At 50.5% G+C, this 14,568-nt stretch overlaps 1 protein-coding gene across 5 annotated transcripts in view; it reads right to left on the bottom strand.

Moving 5' to 3' along the window:
• The window catches only part of FCHO2 (FCH domain only 2), a 532,544-nt gene that overhangs the window by 365,977 nt on the left and 151,999 nt on the right, over positions 1–14,568 (bottom strand). For all 5 annotated transcript variants that reach the window (XM_029574710.1, XM_029574736.1, XM_029574720.1 and 2 more), the window contains exon 9: positions 12,866–12,910. In XM_029574710.1, coding sequence (XP_029430570.1) covers positions 12,866–12,910 — 45 coding nt within the window. The remainder of the gene's footprint in view (positions 1–12,865; positions 12,911–14,568) is intronic.

The following is a 14,568-nucleotide window of genomic DNA, read 5'->3' as shown; positions in this document are numbered from 1 at the left end:
TCTGGAGAAGGTATGGAGGGAGGACCACGTCGCCGCTCTACATACCTCTGCAGGCGACAGCATCCTAGTTTCTGCCCAAGAGGCTGCTTGCGCTCTGGTAGAGTGAGCCTTGACCCGTAGAGGTGGTGGTTTTCCCGCTTCTACGTAGGCCGCCTTGATAACTTCTTTGATCCAGCGGGCGATGGTTGCCCGTGAGGCCGCTTCCCCTTGCTTCTTCCCGCTGTGAAGGACGAACAGGTGGTCCGTCTTTCGTACTGCTTCTGACATTTCCAGGTATCTGGACAGCAGCCTGCCGATGTCGAGATGGCGTAGTATTCGACCTTCTTCCGACTTCTTCAAACCTTCCGTGGTAGGCAAGGATATGGTTTGGTTGAGGTGGAAGTGTGAGACTACTTTGGGTAAGAAGAAAGGAACCGTGCGAGGATGGATAGCCCCTGGAGTGATTCTGAGAAACGGATCACGGCAGGACAGTGCTTGTAGCTCTGAGATGCGGCGTGCTGAGCATACTGCCAGCAGGAACACCATCTTCACGGTTAACAAACGGAGGGACAGGCCTCGAAGTGGTCTGAAGGCGTGTCCCGCTAGGAATTCCAAGACTAGGTTGAGGTTCCACAGGGGCACTGGCCACTTCAGTGGCGGGCGAATGTGTTTGACTCCTTTCAGGAAACGGGAAACGTCTGGGTGTATGGCGATGCTGTTGCCGTCACTCCGGGGACCGTAGCAGGATAGCGCTGCCACTTGAACTTTGATGGAATTGAGGGACAGACCCTTCTGAAGGCCATCTTGCAGGAAATCCAAAATGATAGGGATTTTAGCGGCATGTGGATTGGTGCTGTGAGTTTCGCACCAGGCTTCAAATACTCTCCAGATCCTTATATATGTTAGTGATGTGGAGAACTCGCGCGCTCGGAGGAGTGTATCTATTACCGGCCCCGAGTATCCTCTTTTCTTCAGTCTAGCCCTCTCAATGGCCAGACCGTAAGAGAGAATTGAGCTGGATCCTCGTGGAGGATGGGACCTTGCCGCAGCAGGTCCCTGTGTGGAGGCAGGGGAAACGGAGTCCCTGCCAGTAGTCTTATCATCTCTGCGTACCAGGGTCTTCTTGGCCAGTCCGGGGCCACTAGAAGAACTAGGCCTCTGTGCCGCTGAATCTTGTGTATAATGGCGCCCAGCAGGGGCCATGGAGGAAAGGCATACAGCAGGATCCCCTGAGGCCATGGCTGTACCAGGGCATCAATCCCCTGGGATAGAGGATCCCGCCTGCGGCTGAAATATCTGGGTACTTGAGCGTTGGACCTGTCCGCTAGTAGGTCCATGCCCAGCGTCCCCCACTGATCCACAATCATCTGGAAAGCTGTGGGCGACAGCTGCCATTCCCCTGGATTTAGGCTTTCTCTGCTGAGGAAGTCTGCCATGGTGTTGTCCTTCATGGCGATGTGGACAGCGGAGATGTCCTGGAGATTTGCTTCTGCCCAAGTCATCAGGGGGGCTATTTCTAGGGATACCTGTTGGCTTCTGGTTCCGCCCTGTCGGTTGATGTATGCCATCGTGGTGGCGTTGTCTGACATCACTCTGACCGCTCTGTTTCGAAGTCTGTGGGCAAATCGCAGGCACGCTAGCCTGACTGCCCTTGCCTCTAGTCAGTTGATGTTCCACTCTGACTCTTCTCTGTTCCACCGCCCTTGGGCGGTGAGTTCTTCGCAGTGTGCTCTCCATCCGTTCAGGCTGGCATCTGTAGTGAGCAGGGTCCAGGTTGGGGAGGACATTCTTGACCCCCGGCTCATGTGGCCGGGCTGCAACCACCACCGTATCTGATTCCGCACTCTGGCTGGTAGAGGTAGGTGTACGGTGTAGTTCTGTGACCGTGGGCTCCACCAGGATAGGAGGGCGCGTTGTAATGGTCTCATATGAGCCCGCGCCCATGGTATCACCTCCAGCGTGGATGCCATAAGGCCAAGGACCTGTAGGTAATCCCAAGCTGTGGGCCGGGTGGCGCTCAGCAGGGCCTGCAGACGATTCCGGAGCTTTGCTCTCCTCTTGGCAGTCAGACTGACCTTGTCTTCCTGGGTGTCGAATCGGACTCCTAGGTATTCCAGCGACTGAGAAGGCTGTAGGGAACTCTTGTTCAAGTTTACTACCCATCCTAGGCTTTCCTGGTGGCTCTCCTCCGGGGACTTTGCCCTGATCAGCCAATCGTCCAGGTAGGGATGGACGAGGACTCCTTCCTTCCTTCCTGAGTGACGCCGCCACTACTACTATGACCTTGGTAAAGGTTCGCGGTGCGGTGGCTAACCCGAAGGGTAGAGCTCGGAACTGGAAGTGTTGATTCAGGACTTTGAAGCGTAAATAGCGCTGGTGATACCGATGGATTGGGATATGCAAGTAGGCTTCAGACAGATCTAGGGATGTGAGGAACTCCCCTGGCTGTACTGCATTCTTGACAGACCGCAGAGTTTCCATGCGAAAGCTGGGGACCCGTAGGTTCCGGTTGACCGACTTGAGGTCCAGGACGGGCCTGAAAGTGCCCTCCTTCTTGGGTACTATGAAATAAATGGAATAGATCATTCCATTTATTATGCGCTGATAGGCGCATGTTGATAGCATAGGCGCACATAGATACGCGCACGTTGATAGGCGCACGTCCATAAGTGCACATGGTTACGTGCACGCTGATACGCGCACGTTGATACGCGCACATTGTTAGGCGCACGTTCATACACGCACGCTCATAGGCGCTCATTGATTGGAGCTCAGACGCGATGGAGCGTAAGAGAGCCCATGCGGCCGCAGAGCCGGCACCTCCAGACTCAGGCATAAGAGCTCTAGGCCTCTGCTCAGCATGCCACCTCAGAGCCACACAGAGCGAGGAAACAGACTCCCTATGTGCCCCATGTGACGAGGCCCTGGGAGTTCCAGGCCAGGGCCGGTCTCAGCCCAGTTTGACTGCCAGTTCTTCAGGGAACACCCCGAACCTAGCAGGCCGCGGTGAGCAGCCAGGGAACCCTACAGACCTGGTGCCCCTACGGCTAGAACCTGCTTCCCTCTCCTGGGTGGAATTATTCAAGGGGATTCATGCCTTCGTCAAGATGCAGTCTGATCCCCGACCGGGCCCATACATACCGGATGACCCTGCCCCGGGACCCTCAAGGCCTACGCATGGCCACCCGCCACCTGGAAGCCCCACTTATGGGGACTAGGATTATTCTGATGAAGATGGCGAGCCCCCCAAGGAGGGAGAACTCCCCTCGGGGATAGAACCATATTGAACCATGAGACGCTTCTTTCCTAAGGAGGATCTTCCAGACCTGGTCTCTCATTGTCTGTCGGAGCTGGCTATACCGGGCCAGGGCACCCCAGGGGAACCCAGAATGAACCCCCTGCTAGAGGGCCTGCGTCCAACGGCTCACCATTTTCCCCTCCTACAAGCAGCACAGCAGTTAATCGATCTGGAATGGAATGCACCAGATGCTTCCTTCAAAGGGGGTCGGGCTTTGTCTAGCATGTACCCCCTAGACCCGGCAACCAAGGAGCTGTTGGCGTGCCCGATGGTAGACGCCATAGTTAGTGCAATTGTGAAACGCACCACCATTCCGGTGGAGGGAGGGGCGGCCCTCAAGGATGCACATGACCGGCGCATGGATGCCATCCTGAAACAAGCCTTTGAGGTAGCAGCCATGTCCCTACGAATTGCGACTTGCTGCACCGTGGTGACGCGCTCCTGCCTATCACAAGCCAGGAACAACATCCTGGGAGAAGAAATGGAATCAGCCCTCTCGTTCCTCACTGACGCTGCCTCCGACCTAGTTCGTACGGCAGCCAAAGGAGTATCATCCTCAGTGGCGGCCAGAAGACACCTCTGGCTATGCAACTGGTCGGCCGACTCCTCCTCCAAGACTCGCCTCACGAGAATGCCCTTTAAGGGATCCCTCTTGTTCGGCAGCGACCTCGAGAAATTGGCTAATACATGGGGCGCCTCTCCATTACCCTGTCTACCGGAAGACAGAGCCAGGAGGGCCCAGCGCCCTTTTTCCAGGCCATCCAGAGGTAGAAACTCTCAGCGCTTCAACCCTTACAGGGCTCGCTACCAAGCACCTCGTTCTCAGGCCAGGAACCAGTCCTTTCAAACTAAGCACACCAAGAGGAGAACCGGCTCGGGCTCTGGTCCCGGCCGCACTCCGCAATGACAATCAGCCGACCCATCCGGGGGTAGCAGCCATAGGGGGCAGGCTAACCCTCTTCTACCGCAGGTGGGTCAAGATTACCTCGGACCAGTGGGTCCTTGCCATCATCCGAGAAGGGTATTACCTGGACTTTCTTCAGCTCCCGCCGGACAAGTTTGTGGAATCTCCTTGTTCACCCCTCAAGAGGGCGGCACTAGAAGTTACCTTGTGGAGGCTCCTATCCCTAAAAGCCATAATCCCAGTGCCTGCATGGGAGGAGAATTCTGCGCTTAGATCGAGGCGGCGAACCAGGGCTGGCGAGCAGGCAAAATGGCGACCTCCTTGGCGGGCTGCCACATAGGCAGACCCTGCTAATCCTCGCTCTTCGGAGACCAGTAAGTAAAGATGTACGCCTTACCTTGTCTTCGGCGCTTCTCGGCTGCGACCCGGGCGGTCTCTGGCTGCGGGGGGAAAGGCTGATTACCGTCACCGCCGCGCTCGAGGAAGTGCACCCGCTGCCTCTAAGCCGCGCCCGAACGTCGTCTCGCTCGGGGGCGAAGTCCTCACCGGGACCGAGGCTGCCTCTAAGCCGCGCCCGAGCCCTTCCCACTCGGGGGCTAGGGCCCCCGAGTGGGAAGGGCTCGGGCGCGGAGGTGAGTGCCTCGGGCCTCACCTCCGCGCCCGAGTCCCGAGTCCCGAGGCCCGAGTCCCGAGTCCCGCGCCCGAGTCCCGAGTCCCGAGGCCCGCGCCCTCGGGCCTCGGGCCTCGGAGGTGAGTGCCTCGGTCCGGTGGCGATCCGGCCACCGGACCGAGGCACTCACCTCCGAGGGACCACGGAAATCACCTCGGGAAACTCAACTGGGGGAGGGACCCGAGGGTATCACCGCAGGAGTGCGGGGCTCGTCTTCAGGTAGGATTTCTTCTAAGAATTTAGTCGTTATAATTTGGAAAAACGCTCAGCGAGCGTAAGGTAGCTCCAAACTGCTTTGGAGACGGAACTTACTGAATTGCTGCACTTCCTGCGGGGGTATATGTACCCGTGCTGACGTCAGATCCGTCTCCAACTGCTAGCACGAGCACACTATACCCACTTGTTTTGAGTCCATCTGCTACACGCTAGGAAAGCCACCGTTTTGGCAGTCCTACACAAACTCTCTTGCGACACACACTTCTTTTAGTCTTACTATCAGTCAGAAAACAGTAGGCCAGCCACATGTATTTAGTGTTATCTTTACTTTGACTACAATATTTCAAGTACAGTCTACTGCTCCATTGTCAAGATGAAGGCTAAGTAAGCACACATGGTTTGTTATACACTGAGTGAAAGAAAGATGATAGAGAGGAGAGCAGCTGCAAATGCTCTACTAGCCTCCCCATAATGCACAGGTCACTGCTTCTGTTTACCTGTGTGATGGGCAAGATAAAATGTGCCTGACATCCTGGCTGACCCATCACTAGCAGGGCACACCTGATCTGCGAGTATCAGCAGTGTGGACACAAAGGTTGTGATTAACCAGGCCACTGTTTAAAGTTAACCCATAGAAAGTATATAGTGTCTGCTCACACACTAAGCTTTATGGCAAGTGCATTGTTTGATCTCACAAGATTAGCAGGCCTTTGGAGCATGGAGAGAGAAAGACAGGCCCTGGCACAATGGTGTGCAGTCCTAATTGTACAAGCCACTTATGTCAGTAATGCTATTACACCCCCCACAGAACCCTCCCCATGTCCGTGCCATTTGCTGCAAATACATAGTCAGAGATGGAACAGAGAAAGAAACATCTCAGTCACTTTCGAGCCAACAGTCACCATAGAGCCTGTCCTCAAAATTTTCATATAGACCCGATTGCCTAAATATAAAGGAATCATGAGCGGCTCCCGGGTACCTGGCCACTACATCGAGGATGCGCATTCGAGTGTCACAGACCACTTGCACGTTGAAGGAGTGGAAGAGCTTTCTGTTGTGGAAGATCTCCTCCCTATCACGGAGTGGGATGATGGCTATATGAGCGCAGTCGATAGCTCCCAGAACACTGGGAAAATTAGCGATGGCATAAAAGCCTCTCCAATTCCATCAAGTCCTGCCTGACCTGAGGAAATGCTATTAGTAATTCAAGCAGTCAGATATAACTATTATGAACAGGTCCAGACAGTAGGAAAGCAGATTTGCATCCATGTGGGGTCCCTCTTCAGTCTTGTAACATAGAATTACAAAAAAATAAAACAAACATAAGAGAAACCCAACTCTGTGGGGTGGCAGGTGGGTTCTTGAGGACTAACATCCTGCTGACCTAGGAGAACACCTGTTAAAGGTAAGCAACTTTGCATTCTCCTAGGACAAGCAGGATGGTAGTCCTCACACATGGGTGAATCCCTAGCTACAGGCTACTCCCGAAGAATGAAGAGACCAACAGACACTTAACATGTGCCAATGGACACAACAACACTGGTGCTGTTGGTAACAGAGGGAGATAGCCTGAACCCGAATGATGAGCTCCCAGGCAGGAAGAGTTGGGTTCTACAGCTGAAAGAGATTCTGAAGGACGGACTGGCCGAAATTGCTATCGTGTCGGCCATCCTTGTCCAGACAGTTGTAAGAGGCAAAAGTGTGGAGAGAATTCCATGTCACAGCTTTGCAGATCTCGTCCACGGAGACTGCTCACAAGTGGGCCACCAAAGTCGCCATGGCTCTGACAGAATGAGCCTTGATATGGCCCTTAATCTGCTGTCCTGTCTGAGTGTAGCAGAAAAAGCAGTTCGCCAACCAGTTGGACACTGTCTGCTTAGTAACGGCAACTCCCAATCTATTCCTGTCAAAAAAAATGAAGAGTTGCATGGACGCCTGTGGCCTGCTGTCTGCTCCAGGAAGGCTCTCTTGCAATCCAAGCTGTGTACAGCCCGTTCGCCCTGGTGCGAATGAGGCTTGGGAAAAAAGGTGGGTAGGATGATTGATTGTTTAAGATGGAAATCTGTCAGCACCTTAGGCAGTAATTTGGGGTGTGTACGCAGAGCCATATTATCGTGAAATAATTCCGTGTATGGTGGGTAATTCACCAAAGCCTGAAGCTCAATGACTCTGCTTGCTGAAGTGACTGCGACCAAAAACATGACCTTCCAGGTCAGGTACTTCAGGTCACAGGAACGCAGTGGCTCAAAAGGCTCCTTCATGAGCTGAGCCAAACCCACATTAAGGGCCCAGGACACAGACGGAGGCTGCATGGCAGGCTTCAACTGAAGTAGACCCCACATAAAGCGACCCACTATGGGGTGCACAGAGATGTGTGAACCATCCACACCCTGGTGGTAAGCACCAGGGAACATTTTGCCTTTTTTAGGGCAGACTTTTCCACTACTGACTGACGTGGGAGTTGCCTCCTGGCTGCCACAGCTGATGACACTCCTCTGGGATAGTGGTGCGCTTCGAGACCGAGCAGACCATGGCAATCACTTTTGGGCATGTCAGAAGGTCTTTGGCCGCCAGGTCTAGAGGGTACATGGCTGCCATAGCCCGTCCCCCCTTTGAATGTGGACTCTGGGGCTCTCCATTCCAGGTCAATTAGCTGCTGGACGGCTTGTAACAGAGGGAAATGGCGGGAGGTCTGGCAGAGTCCCTCTAGCAGGGGATTCGTCTTAGGTTCCCCTGAAGCGCTTGTGCCCGGGATAGCAAGCTCCTTCAGGCTGTGGGTGACCAGGTCTGGGAGCTCGTCCTTGGTGAAGAAGCGTCTCATGGTCCAGTGAGGCTCTGTCCCCGGGGGGAGTTCCCCTTCTTCTAGGGGCTCTGATTCCTCTTCAGAGTTATCCGTGTCCCGGTAGGTGGGACTTCTCGGCGGTGGAAACATTTGTCTGGGCCTAGAGGGGCCTGGGGCATAAAGGTCTTCTGGTGGAGGCTGTGGCTGTTTTGCCGGAGGCTCCATCTGCATGTGAACGAAGGTGTATAGGCCTTTGAAGAATTCCACCCATGAGATAGATGCTGGGTCCAAGCTAGGGGGCGCTGTGTCCCTGGGGGTCCCCGTTTGAGGGGGTGTCCCGCTAGAATTTGCTAGGTCCGGGGTACTCATTGAGGAGCTAGTACTCTGCCCTGGGTGGGACTGGCCCTGGGCTGGATCTCCCAGGGCCTCCTCGCACTGGACACACAGGGCGTTGGCCTCTTCGTTTTGTGCGGCTCTGATGTGGCATGCTGGGCAGAGGCCTTGAGCCTTGATCTCCGTTTCCAGTGGTGCCATGGATATAGGCACTTAGATCTTTATGAGCTCCGGTGCGTCGAAAATGTGCGTGCGGGTTGTGTGCGCGCAGGTGTGCGCCTAAGACGCAGTTATGCGCCCTGCCCAGCAAGCGCGTGATGCACGCGTTTCTTATGCACGGCACTTGTGCGTGTAACCTTATGCGCACATGTATTTTGTGCGCCTAGCTAGCCTTGTGCGCCCGAGTCGAGGTGGCGGACAGAGCGTCGAATAGGGCCAAAATGGCGACGGCGACCACGCAGGCAATATGGCGACCACCTCGGAGGGTCTCCACGTGGGAGGACCCTTGGATCTAACCGGGGCCTAGCCCTGCTAGGACGGATCAACCCAGCGGCAATGGTCCCGGCCGATGACCTGTGCAACTCCTCGAACCTCGGAGACCGGAGACTTAGAAGATTTCTACCTTACCTTGTCTTTGGCGCTTCCCGGTTTCGTACCGGGCGGTCTCTGGCTGTGGGGGGAGAGGGCAAATACTTTCACCGCTGTGCTCAAGGATGCACCCGCTGCCTCTCAGCCACACCTGAAGTCGGGGGCTAGGTCCCCGCCGAGGATCGGCCACCAGACCGAGGCTTACCTCCGAGGGACCACGGAAATCACCTCGGGAATTCTCAACTGGGGAGGGACCCGAGGGTATCACCGCAGGAGAGCGGGGCTCGTCTGTAGAGGTAAGTTTTCTTCTGAATTTGGGTTTTTCTCCGTTGGATTTGTTCTAACGCTGTGAGAGCTTGCATGTAGTCCCTAACTGCTATGGAAATGGAAAATACTGAAGAGCTGCACTTCCTGCGGGGGTATATGTACTAGGGCTGACGTCAGATTGAAATCTGATCCGTCTCCAACTGCTATCAGGAGTACACTATACCCATTGGTCCTGAGTTCATCTGCTGCATGCTAGGAAACATAGAACATTGCTGGCCTAGGCTCTCTGGTCAAGCGAGCTAAAATGTTGCAATTCCTACGCCGGCAGAAGGACAAAATAGCCTTCCTGCAAGAAATACACAGAGAAACTGGCCAGAGATTGGGTAGGACAAATCTTTTACTCACAAGCAGTTAACAGGAAGGCAGGGGTGGCAATCCTGCTGGGGAAGCAAGTAGCTTTTGCAATGGAGCAGACCTTTGCCGATGTGGAGGGTAGATATATATATATTTATTTATTTTTTTGTATTTATTTAAAGTTTTTAAAGACTGACATTCATTGTGGAATATCACATCGGTTTCCAGGTAACAGAAAATTAGCAACGGGCTTTACATCAAAATTGTGGTCAAGATTAAGTAGCAATGTGGTCAAAATTAAGTAGCAAAGCAGATGTGAGAGGAAAAAATGGGGTAAAAAAAAAAAAAAAGAGGGGGCTCCAGGATATTCACAATAGAAGGCGTTAGGATATTTACATTAAGTTGCCTTATGAACTGAGTGAAAGCAAAAGCTATTTAGAATGTAGTAGAGAAGGAACAGCAATGCAATATATCAAGAATTTTTGCTATGAAGGGTAGATTGGTTATGGGGCGGTAGTTGGCCAGTTCTGATGAGTCAAGTTTGGGTTTCTTTAGTAGGGGCTTGACGATGGCTTGTTTAAGGGGGGTAGGGACAGTTTCGAGGGTGATAGAACTGTTGACGATATTGGCTATGGGATGAGATATTATGTTGGGAATGGACAGGAGGGAATTGGTGGGGATAGCATCTGAAGGATGTGAGGAGGGTCTCATTTTCTTTAGGATCGATTCTATTTCTGTGGAGGCAGTGGGATCAAAGGTGTTTAAGTTAGCATTCAGGTATTTGGGGGGGGGGGTTTGATGGGTGAGGTAGTTGATGGGAAGTGTGATGTGAATTTAGATATTTTATCATGGAAGTATTGTGCTAGTTCTTCACATTTAGTATTGGCTTCCTCGCTAGGTATGGGTGTGGGCGAGGTTTTAGTTAAGTCAGAGACAAATGAGAAAAGAGCTCTTGGGTTAAATTGTAAATATGTATTCTTTGCGCATAGAAGTTTCTTTTAGATATAATCATACGAGGGAAACTGTTCGGTGTCAAAGTCACTTTATGTAATGTATATGCCCTCAACACCTACTGCCACACCTTTTTTGCGAATCTAGTGCAGGCCATACTTATGCATGCCCAAGAATCCATAATACTGGCCGGAGATTTTAATTGTGTCATGGACCCGAGGATAGCTAGATCCTCCCAAGGAGCAATTCCAGGATGAAAAAACACAAAGGAATTCCATATTTGTGCAGACAGCTTCAGCTCGTAGACCCATGGAGGATCCTACACCCAGAACTGCGGGACTACACTCACATAGCTAGGGCTCACTTATCGATGCCACGCATCAACTATATATTTACCTCCAGGGACTGCTTCCCCAAGATAGAAACAGCTGAAATAGAGTTCTCAGATCACTCCATGGTGTGAGTGGGGATAAGACTGGGAGGCCCCAAAATTGAACAAAGACACTGGTTAATCCCCACCCACCTGTCCCAAGATATTGATTTTCAAAAGTTCCTAAAAATTAAATGGATAGAATATGCAAACATAATGGCCGACAAAGACAACCCCATGCTTTTTTTGGGAGGCAGGAAGGGCAACCTGATCCGCCAACAAAAACTGACAAACCAACAGATCCTGGAGCTTGATTACAAAAAGCAAAAACCCTGTTAATAGCCCACCCCTCAGTAAAAAATAAAAACTACAGGGCTCTTCTCTATACCTTAAATAGTCATATACATCGGAAAACTCAAGAAAGTTTGCTATCCTCCACCCATAAACTATACAAATTCGGTAACAAAGCAGATAAACTCTTGGCAAATTTAGCCAAAATCAGCAGGGGTAACAACGGCAACTATTGAAATCTGTAAAATTCTCAGCGGAGGCAGGGAGCTTCTAGTCATCCTCTTGGTTGGACAGCCTGCTGGGGCTGTTCAGCGATGGGTGAACCAACTCCGGTTTGCCGAGCCAGATCAGGGGTCGGGTATCACCCAGCTGACGATGCTGCAGTGGGGCAGGAGAGTCCCGTGGCTGATCACCCTCCCCGCAATCTGGGTTAGCGGAGGGCATGCAGGGGCCAGGGGAGGCCAGAGCACCAGGGTTAGAGCAGCACTGGACACTCATCCTCATCCTTCACAGAGTGTAGTAGTAGACCAGCGTTCAGAACAATGGGCCCTGAACCAGGGAAGCCAGGGTTCAATTCCCACTCAGGGATTTCTAAAGGCAAATTACCTCTCCCTCTGACAAAAATAAATTCAGCGAATAATCTTTTACAAAAGACTTTCGTTCCTTTTCACCAGAGACCCCCTGGGCTCGTTGTGAGGCCTGGAGGGGGAGGGAGGACAATACAGGTGAAGAGTGCTCATAGAGGATCCTCTTCAATGGTGGGGTTCATGATGGGGCTGGGAGGCCTCCTCAAGGGGGGGTGGGGGGAAGAGGAAGAAATGCATCCTCACTGCTCAGAGTGACTTCTCAGATTACTGGGATGGCAGCACGGTCTGAGATGGGGGGGTGGCTAGCCCGGCCCTCCAGGCTGGGAGGGGCTGAGGGGGATGGAGATCCCATGGATGTGGGGGTACTGGGCAGGGACCTGGTGCCATCTGGTGCTTGACCCAAGGAGATGCCACATGGGTAGATATCTGTTGATGCTCTTCCAGCATCCATGGTCTGCAATGGTTACAAGACTTACATCTCCTTACACAGAATTACAATTTTTTTTTTTTACATACATTGTTACTCTCAGTGAACTATGCTGCCCCTGCCACTCCCCACATGGTCTTGCCTGATTCACACAAGAAACCCTTGTAGGTTCCAGGACAGAAAAGTTTCTTTTTTCATGGTCAACGCCTCTGACTGGCTAGTAGGGGCCGCCACTATAGCAGTAAGCCAAGACCGTACTAGTCCAATCGGACAAGCGATCCAAATCTGGATCCCAAATACTGCAGTATTTCTAAGTCATGGAAACAAATTGTAAATCTTGACTTTTAATCACAATTAGCTATAAAGTCAAACTATAACTGTTCTTAATACGGAATGTAATTAGTGAATCTTTTAAAGAATTCCTAGAAAATCTAAAAAGATGCACAACTATGTATGCCTTTCACCCAAAAGTCTTCTGAACCTCTCACCCAAATATCCTACTCAAATGTCCTCATTTTTCCACCAAGCATCTTTTTCAAAATTCACTCAAGGTTTGACCTACAGCTTCTCCCCAACAGGCTCATCGAGCAGCAGAAACTTATATGGAGCTTAACAAATATAAAAAAGATGAGAAATGTTTTTAGGGTAGACAGTCTAACATAAACCCATTCCATAGTAATGCAAACACAAGAGTAAAATTCTGCTTAATCAAATAAGCAAACTACTTCTTGTTTTAAAAAAAATGTATTAAGTATGCACTTGAACAAGAATGCCATGAACCAATCCAACAACAATAAAGCTGATTTTTTACTAAGCTAATCACAAGCACTTTCATTTCAACAACTTACCTTCTACTGCACTGCTTGTGTCACATTCTTCAAATTCAATTGGTCCTTAATAAAAGAACAAGAACAGTAATATTCCATAAAATTATTTTAGTATAAATATTTTGCATAATGATTTTCAAACAGTACAGTTTTTACTGTATTAAAATGTACAAAAATTATGTATTAAAGGATTTAGCAATATTTCAAAACAATAATGAATCAAATTGACAAAGCATAACAAATATTTTAAAAAGTGATGGTACGCCTGAACAACGGTATATAAAATTCAATAAATAAATTCAATATTTCATACATTATTTTGCAAATTTCCCAGCAGTTTTGCTGGCAAACATTTCTAAGAAATATTCCAAAATCATAACCAGGAAGAATATAAATTAAAAATTATATCCAACCTGAGGTTAGCCGGCAGGCTGGAAGAACTATTAAAGGAGGCGTGCGCTAACGGCAGAGGAATCAAATATATACATAAGCAAACACCAGACGTCTCAGAAATACTCATGATTTTCTGATACAATGAAAATGTTTCCACTTGACAAATCAATATATTTGTGTTTGGATTAGGTTTGGCAGTTATCACTTAATGCACTTAATATAAAACTGCCTATTTTTTCAAAGAATAAAGGAAAAGTTGTGCAGCTGCAATTTTTTTTTTTAAATAAACTTTTATATACATTTTAATTTCATAATATATAAAACAATAATAAAACAGAAGCAGAATCTGAACAGAGCTTATATGTAATCAGCAAATGCTGAAAAAAGACATTGGAGCAGATTTTTTTTTCTTACGCGCGGGGTACATTTGTGCATGCTACCTGGCGCGCACAAATGTATACCCGATTTTATAACATGCGCGCGCATGTTATAAAATCCAAGGTCAGCGCGCGCAAGGGGGTGCACACTTGTGCACGCCAAGCCCTAGGGGAGGCCCGATGGCTTTCCCCGTTCCAGCCTCAGAGGGAACTTTTTTCGGCTCCCCCGCACATTCCCCTGCCTTCCCCTATCTAAGACTTCCCCACCCCTACCTTTTGTTGTCAAAGTTACACTTGCCCGAGGCAGGCGTAACTTGCGTACACTGGCCGAGGCCGCTGTGCCAGAGCATTTGGGACCGTGCCCGGACCGCCGCCACACCCCTAGCCTTGCCCATTTTAGAAAGCCCCGGGACATACGCGCATCCCGGGGCTTGCGCGCGCCGCCGAGCCTATGCAAAATAGGCTCGGCGCGCGCAGGGGTAGGTTTTCGGGGTTATGCACGTAACCCTTTGAAAATCTACCCCATTATGTAATTGGAATAACACCTATTAAGATACACAAGTAACCGCATCATTCTTCAAAATTCGTTATGGCGTTAACATGTCCGTTAATGCCATAACGCATGCAAAAAATGCTGTAGCACACAGCGCAAATGCAAATTTTGGGGGGAGGGGGCGGGATCGGGGAGTAATTTTGGGCAGGAATTAGATAAATTAGGGGACATATCGAACGGTCTTAATGCCAGAAATAACTACACATTTTTCCCTGGCGTTAAGCTGTGCGATATGCCCAAAATGACCATAATGCAATTCACGATAAATTTTTGGTATTCCATTTTCACCATTTCTGAGCTTGGGGAGGGAGAGAGTGAAGAGAGAGGGAGCCTAAATCTCCTATTTAAATCTCTATAGGAGAGCCACCTAATATGTCGAGGTGAGGTGTTAGTGGTGGTTT

The sequence above is a fragment of the Rhinatrema bivittatum genome, chromosome 1, assembly GCF_901001135.1.
Source record: "Rhinatrema bivittatum chromosome 1, aRhiBiv1.1, whole genome shotgun sequence".
Classification (NCBI taxonomy): domain Eukaryota; kingdom Metazoa; phylum Chordata; class Amphibia; order Gymnophiona; family Rhinatrematidae; genus Rhinatrema; species Rhinatrema bivittatum.
Note: the sequence above shows the minus strand (reverse complement) of the source record. Positions and strands in the feature narration are given on the sequence as shown.